Consider the following 8,327-nt stretch of genomic DNA (forward strand, 5'->3'; position numbering starts at 1 on the left):
GAGTCTACGACATTGATTCTTTCAATGAAGATTACCGTCTGAATTTGGGAATGAGATTTGAGGAGAAGACGGATCAAAAGATCTGAAGGCTGACGACATATTTAGCACGAATAAAGAAAATACTTCGTCAATAATTGTCTGATTCTTTTTTAATATGTCGATTTCGGTGAAGCTCGCAAATAGCAAGAACGCTTTTCGCTGAACTTAGCAAAATCAAACCAGTTGTTCCTGATCATTCTGGGGTTTGGGAAATTTTGTGCGCGATCAATATTCATTCCATTCCATTTAGTTTTTCCCAATATAATTGGCACTCAGTCATGTCGAATCAGAATTGTAGTGTATACCTATCCAACACAAAATAGTGTTGTACATGTTGTTTGCAACCGTAATGTAGCTGGCAATTAGAAAGCGTGTGAAAATAAAGTATGGTGCATCGTGTTTTAGTGTAGCTGATACTGCTGTAATGTTGATTCATATAGCATACGCATTGCTCATGTAGTCCCTGTATGTGATCGCACACTTTTAATACTCTCCGTGATCGTTAGTTTCGTTCTGTGTTCGATAGCCCGCGACACATGTTTTCTCGAAATAATAGGCGAAATATAAATCGAAGAGCTTAGGATTTATAGAATTGGTAAGTTGGGCTACCGCCCCATTTCTTAACCATCCGAATCAACCTCCGGAAGTAGACATGAATTCTTTTTTGACGAAGCTTTAAAGTAAACATATTGAACGACACAAACTAGTGGCCACTTTGACCGTTCTTCTGAAAATAAATTAATGCTACATAAAGCTATATAGCTATATTGCGAATTACAACGCCTTGTTTTATTCATTTTAATGTGTCATACATAGTGGACACTTCACTAGTAGAGTAGTCTACAACTTCCTAAGTTCACACATCACGAACACCAACGTTGTTTCAAAATTCCAAGTGTGCCTTTGTCGATCTTATCCAATGGGTAATTGGAAATATATATATATCGACAAACGTAGCTCAACTAATATTACAAAATGCCAATAGGGCTGTCAGCCCGCCACAGCCGAAAAGGCACCATGAAAAACCAATGCTTCCTCACATGAGGATGTTGTTTATTAATTCATGTGTAACAATATAACTATCGAATTGTACAGTGTTGTACATGTTGTTTGCAACCATAATGTAGCTGGCAATTAGAAAGCGTGTGAAAGTAAAGTATGGTGCATCGTGCTTTAGTGTAGCTGATATTGCTGTAATTTTGATTCATATAACATACGCATTGCTCATGTAGTCCCTGTATGTGATCGCACACTTTTAATACTCTCCGTGACCGTTGGTGTTCGATAGCCCGCGACACATGTTTTCTCGAAATAATAGGCGAAATATAGATCGAAGAGCTTAGGATTTATAGAATTGGTAAGTTGGGCTACCGCCCCATTTCTTAATACTGCTATGTATCGTGGCACTTAACCCATTTAAAGGCCCGATTTAAGTCGGCGAATCTCCGGATTTCAAAGTGTTTTTTGGTCCTAAAATTTGGAACTCGGAGAGTCTTCGGGTTCAGGGTGGACTGGTGATATGAAAAGTCTAAATATAGTGAACACTTAATACAAGAGGCCAACAAAGAGCCAGAATTATAAGCATTGTTTTCCTAGGAAGTATGAACAAATTTAACTACATTGACATATGAATGAATGTTCACAGCTTTATTTCCTAATTTGACTGAGAAGTTTATAATATACAACCGGGGCGTAATAGGTCGTTGCTTTCTCCATTCGTCCCCTTTATACTAATGACGGGTCTAGGCCAAGGGAAGCCAGAGATAATTTCTAATTACTGTGTCAAAGACCAACCCTGGCCCAGTCCCGAGTTCTGTCCACTACACTCAACTCTCGATGTGTGCAGCATGTATATACACACAAATATGTGTATATCTGTATGTACATGAGTGGTTAAGTACTAACTTATTTCTTCTCATCCTTATCGTTTACATCCTTGAATTCGGCCTCCTGAGCTCCGGAATCACCACCCTGCTCGTTCTGCAACAGAGATGACACGAAAAGGAAATCGTTAAGTGCCAGATATATCAGATAATTATATATATAAATAGAGTATTGTACGATAATCTTAACGTGGCGCACCAAGGTACCAAATACTTAATTCCCCTCGTTGCCTATGATAGACGGCTATGAACCCCTAAACTGAAAATTTAAAGACTCGTAGATTATAACAAATTTGCGCACTGAAATCAAACATGCCGATCCGTTCGAATCAGATAGGAGCGAAAGAATTGCATAGTAAATCAACAGCACTTACAGAGAGTGAATATGTTGAACTATGGTATCATCAGTGCAAACGGACGGTATTGTCTTGGTCATTATATTACCACAAGCATTACATACACCGATATCTAAATAGCGAAACAAACTCTACAGACTTTCGAATAGAGGCTCGTAACATTAACTTACATACTACAGACCTTAAATTACACATACGCTCGAATATAAGTATACATTAACGCTACGACTCATACTGTCGCTGACATACAACTCCACGGCTAACCAAACGCCTTACTACTACAACAGCACGCCTTTTCCCCCGTGCCCATATATACAAACACCCAACACTTTCACCGACACAAACACGGACACAGACACGTTAACTCCAACCAAACTACTAGATCAGCAGCACATACAACCTACTAGCTGAACATCGCATCCAACCTACTAGCCCATCAACATACCTTCTTAGCGGCGTACTGGTACATGTTAAGAGACGCCTGCTGAAGCTGGTTGATGGCCTCCCTGACACTCTCCTGGTCGACCTCATCCTTGCCAATGATATTTCGCAGGTCCGTGATCTTCTCCTCGATCTTGGCCTTCTCGTCCGCGGGGATCTGATCCTTATACTCGTTTATGCTCTTCTCGGTATCGTGGATAGCACTCTCGGCCTGGTTAGTCGCCTCAACCGCACCCTTGCGCTTGGCGTCCTCCTCAGCGTGCTTCTCAGCCTCCTGTACCATGTTCTCGATCTGGTCCTTGGACAGACCACCGCTGCTCTGGATGACAATGTTGGCCTCCTTTCCGGTTCCCTTATCTCTGGCAGATACGTTGACAATACCGTTAGCGTCGATGTCGAAGGTAACTTCAATCTGGGGCACACCACGAGGCGCGGGGGGGAAGCCGGAGAGTGTGAACTCACCCAGCTTCTGGTTAGCCGCCGCCATCTCTCTCTCGCCCTGCATGACCTTGATCTCGACCTGGGTCTGGCCGTCCGCTGCGGTACTGAAAACCTGTGACTTCTTGGTGGGGATGGTGGTGTTGCGGTTGATCAGACGCGTGAACACTCCACCCAGAGTTTCGATACCTAGGGACAGAGGAGTCACATCCAACAACAGAACGTCGTGCACATCACCGGCCAGCACACCTCCCTGGATAGCCGCACCGATGGCCACAGCCTCGTCGGGGTTGACACCCTTGGAGGGGGTCTTGCCGAAGATCTCCTTGACCGTCTTCTGCACCTTGGGCATACGCGACATACCACCAACCAGCAGCACCTCACCAATATCGCTGGTAGACACATCCGCATCCTTGATACACTTGCGGCAGGGCTCGCGGGTGCGCTCGATCAGACTGTCTGTGAGGCGTTCGAGTTCACTGCGGCTCAGCTTCATGGTCATGTGCTTAGGTCCACTGGCATCGGCCGTGATGTAGGGCAGGTTGACATCGGTGGAGGTTGAGTTGGACAACTCTACCTTAGCCTTCTCGGCAGCCTCACGCAAACGCTGCAGCGCAAAGGCGTCCTTGGCCAGATCAATACCGTCACTCTTCTTGAAATCAGCCAACATGTGGTCCAGGATGACCTTGTCGAAGTCCTCGCCACCCAGGAAGGTGTCTCCGTTCGTCGCCTTGACCTCAAACACACCCTTCTGGATCTCCAGGATACTCACATCAAAGGTACCACCTCCTAGATCATACACGGCGATTAATCGGTCATCCGTCTTGGACAGTCCGTAGGCCAGGGCGGCGGCTGTGGGCTCGTTGATCACACGCAGCACGTTAAGCCCAGCAATTTGTCCGGCATCCTTGGTCGCCTGACGCTGTGAATCATTGAAGTACGCGGGGACTGTCACCACCGCGTTATTGCAGGGGGTGCCCAGATACTCAGAGGCGGTCTCCTTCATCTTGGTCAGCACAAACGCGCCGATCTGTGACGGCGAGTACTTCTTGCCCTCGGCCTCTACCCACGCATCGCCGTTGTTGGCCTTGACAATCTTGTAAGAGACCAGGTCGATGTCCTTCTGTGTCTCCTTGTCGTCGAATCGACGTCCGATCAGACGCTTGGTGGCGTATAGTGTGTTCTGGGGGTTGGTGACGGCCTGGCGTCTGGCGGGCACTCCTACAAGGCGCTCGCTGGTGGTTATAAGAGTGGGATACCGAGTTTAGTTATGTTGTTTTGTAGGATATTATTTTGTAAAGGCGTTTTCCGCACACATACAGATATACTCCCATACGTAGTGAATGAACACATCGAGTTGCCTATTCAATGTGAGCCTTGGAATATAGCACCACAGCCCCGGTTGGCAACTGACAGGACCATTGCATCATTGCTCCACGAACACAGGGCAAGCGCATAGGCAACCACACCTGAATACCATGCATATGAATACGTCCCACAATACCGGCGAGGATATATATCACGACATGTTGATTAACTACGATGCCCACCAGACATTATGCTCTACCACCTGTAGAGCATCACTGCCGCACGCGATTACATACTTGAAGATTCAACGACAAAAATCTAAAGTAATCAATGTAAGCATCTACACCAGTCACACCACCAACACGCATGCACACTAAATGACTGCATTGCTGTACTGCGTAGTCCCATATGGCCATTCAATAACTCCAACATGCACGTATGTAGACCGATAGCTACCAAACTACACTCGTGAAAAATAACATACCCATCCTTGGTGAAAGCCACCACTGAAGGTGTGGTGCGTTGACCCTCCGAGTTCTCGATGACGCGAGCGTCTTTACCATCCATAACAGCCACACATGAGTTGGTTGTTCCCAAATCAATACCAATTACAGCACCCTTGATGTCGCTGAAGTTACGAGCTACGACAGAGGCAGCCTGAGAAAATGGGGTGGTATCGACATTCATAAAATGAGTTTTTTTTTATGTGGATAGAAGTTTTTTCGCCCTGTGAACATGAGCAGTCAATAATTTGAAACCCAAGAATGTGGCGTGACCATTACTAAAAGTAGTTTCTATTCATATGAAGATATGTGGCGCACGAAGTAATGTAGTGTACTACAGTCATGTACAATACATACAATACTGCTAACCCTTGTAGCCTGCTATCTCTAAAACCCGACGACCGTAGCACATCCAACAACAAAAGTAGCTGATCAATACAACGACCAGTGACTGTTGCAAATCAATGACTTCCGAGTAATCGTTCAGTAGGCTAAGTTCAAAGAAGACCAGCAATAGTATACTTACACATCTTGATATATCTAAAAATCACCTCTAAGTTACATCAAACTACTTAACGTATAAAAGATAGAGAGCAAAAAAAGTATCAAGCATGGTTAATAAGGAAAAGAATATAAGGGGGGCAAGAGGAATACTACATACAATCCTACGTAAAATAAAACTCAAACATGCGTATATCGTGCAGTCAGGAATCACTATATATTAACTGAATACAAAACAAAACAGGACAAATCCAATAGTACTATTATAAACTTGCATATTAAGCATACGCACAACAATCCAAGCTGAAAGATGAACACTAGGATGTACATGTATAACTACAATAGGCAACAAATACGTTAATATACATGTCATCTGCACAAAGAATATATGAATGTACCCTAACGAACATATAATACGAAACACTTTACATGAATCTCAGAATTAATCAATACGATAGAGCGAACTGGAATTCTTCACACAGGACATACAAATGAACAGATATTGACAGAGTTGAACAAGCAAACGAGTAAGTTCAATTCTGAACGCGAAAGCTACTGCAAGTACCATATAACACAATTTCACTTTCGGACAACAACAAACTATACAAGGATCCTGCAGAATGTGACAGAAATAAACAAAATAAGATGCAATACAACAGAAATAATACGAACTGATAGACAACGAACGGGAATACACGCATACGTCGCAGATACGAAAAGAATAAAGTAGAACAGGGAAAGGAACACACACAAAAGTATAGAAAGACAATGTGTGTATACATACTTACATAAAATAATACGAGTACAAAAGAAGAAGTATGCAAGCACGCACGCGTACATACATGCGTGCGCATAGGCATCAACCGGCAATACAGGCTTGCATCAGGTATTCATACATATTCCACATTGAAAGACAATACATGTACATACGTGTACTATGCATACGTGCATGATGCATACTACATACCGGTACACTCTGTGACACGACAGATCGCATAGCGGCGGAGCGACCCGCCCTGGAAAGTGTGGAGAGCATGTTGTTTATTTGTATTTGAGTTGTGTGTGCACGTATACACTATGATGGGTGTCCAATGCTTGCACTCCTCTTTTGTTTATTTCGGAAATGTTCAAATAATTTTAGACTTTACGCCGAATTTGGCAAATGGCCAATACCCCCAAGAACCCAGGTCAATACTATTGTAGGAGGATTTTAGATACTACTAAGAACCAGGGTTGGTTCAAGCTCTTGGGATCCATGCAATGTTCCGGGGTTTCACTCTTCTTGTCGCGTGCAATCGAGAACTCATAAATCGGGTTCATGAATTCATTGGATTGGCCACTGTTTGGCATTTGCCTACGATGATATTAGGCACTCCTCTCAAAGCACTGGCGCGTGGTCGCATTGTTTATAATGTACCGGCATATGCAACAATTTGAAAATTTGCAATAAAAACATGTTAACATTATAATGTGTCGTAAATCAGTATCAATTGAAATTATTTACACTGTGCTCGTGACTCACCAGTCATATTTACCGGATCATATCAGTTTACAACCCGCAGGTCTGAATTTAAAACAAATACAACAAATATAAACGACATATGTTTGTCCATGGTCATACCACATAAGAATCGCTACACCCAATTAAAGACATAGGATGTCTGCAATATTTGTTTTTTTTACAACCTGCTTACACTTTTCAGTTCCCGATTGGTCGGAGGTTCTGTTTTGCAATATTCCGGAACATTTCGTTGAACATCAAGGTCCAAGGCAAAACGTTATATATTTTAAACCCGTTTACAATTCGTCAACTTCCATATTCATTTTTTAATAAATATGAACCAGGATATTGTGACTGTTTAAACGTTAATAATATACCGAAAATAAAATACACGTTTACGGAAAATTCTACAGGGAAATGTTGAGGGACTGAGGGAGTCCACACTCCACACAGACACGCCACACGCCACGCTCAGCACACTGTCAGAGTGACCACTGACTAGAGTAGTACCAGACTCTCTACGTAGAGTACAGACTCTACTACTCAGAGAGAGAGAGCTCGTAAAAGAACCTCTAATAAACAAGTCACTTTTAACCTCTGAGTCATGGGGTGTACACTATACATACGAGGGTTACAACACAGCATAAGTATAAACCAGATTTTTCGAGAAGGTTGCAAACCTAGTTTACACTCAAAATCGATAGAACCCCACCATGACCCTCTAGCAAGGTGGCCAGGACCCCACAATCCCACATGACAAAATACTTATCTGAAAATTCATATTATTTTTAGAAGAAAAAGTCATAGCCTTCTGAAAATTGAACAACTCTATTATTTTTTCTGAATGTCATGATATGTGTCTTGAGCAGATGTTATAGAAGGTGAATAGTTCACGCTTGTGTTTGTCAGTACTATATATTTACATCAAACAATCTCCTTATTTTGTAACAATTAAGCAAACTAACCTCTCGTCACAATGGGAGGAGGGAACGCCAATAAATCTATGAATGCACGTGCAAAAAAGGAGGCAGAGAAGGCAAAGGCATCTAAATCCAGTATAAAGGACAATGCCAAATACCAGGCAGATATGAAGGCGTTCAAGTGCGTAGCCTGCTTTACGGTAGGTTCTATTTTGTGAATTACAATAATCACATCAAGCTAATATCATTTGAATTTGATTCTTTTGTGGATAACCTGTATATGTGTATAGATATACATATAAACACGCACGCACAGTATCAATATATATATATATATATATATATATATTGATACTGTACATATGTATGTATATATATATATATATATATATATATATATATATATATTGTATATATATATATATGTGTATAGTATA

General features: G+C 42.3%; 1 protein-coding gene across 1 annotated transcript; it reads right to left on the reverse strand.

Annotated features, from left to right (window-relative positions):
• Nucleotides 1-1,665: 1,665 nt before the first annotated feature.
• SARC_01836 (stress-70 protein, mitochondrial) lies at nt 1,666-6,640 on the reverse strand. Its single transcript, XM_014304418.1, has 4 exons — nt 6,437-6,640; nt 4,950-5,122; nt 2,724-4,392; nt 1,666-2,019 (listed from the first exon to the last, which is right to left on the reverse strand). Exons 1-4 carry the CDS (start codon nt 6,503-6,505, stop codon nt 1,945-1,947), a joined length of 1,986 nt encoding a protein of 661 aa, XP_014159893.1. The 5' UTR covers nt 6,506-6,640; the 3' UTR covers nt 1,666-1,944.
• Nucleotides 6,641-8,327: the final 1,687 nt, after the last annotated feature.

The sequence above is a fragment of the Sphaeroforma arctica genome, assembly GCF_001186125.1.
Source record: "Sphaeroforma arctica JP610 unplaced genomic scaffold supercont1.77, whole genome shotgun sequence".
NCBI lineage: Eukaryota > Ichthyosporea > Ichthyophonida > Sphaeroforma > Sphaeroforma arctica.

Excerpts from the sequence above, each read along its gene's own strand:
- SARC_01836 (XM_014304418.1), bottom strand. The coding sequence starts at position 6,505 with ATGCTCTCCACACTTTCCAGGGCGGGTCGCTCCGCCGCTATGCGATCT. Across the intron at positions 4,393-4,949 it reads GTGGCTTTCACCAAGGATGG|CGAGCGCCTTGTAGGAGTGC; the intron begins GTATGTTATTTT and ends TATAACCACCAG. Across the intron at positions 2,020-2,723 it reads ACCAGTACGCCGCTAAGAAG|AACGAGCAGGGTGGTGATTC; the intron begins GTATGTTGATGG and ends TCTCTGTTGCAG.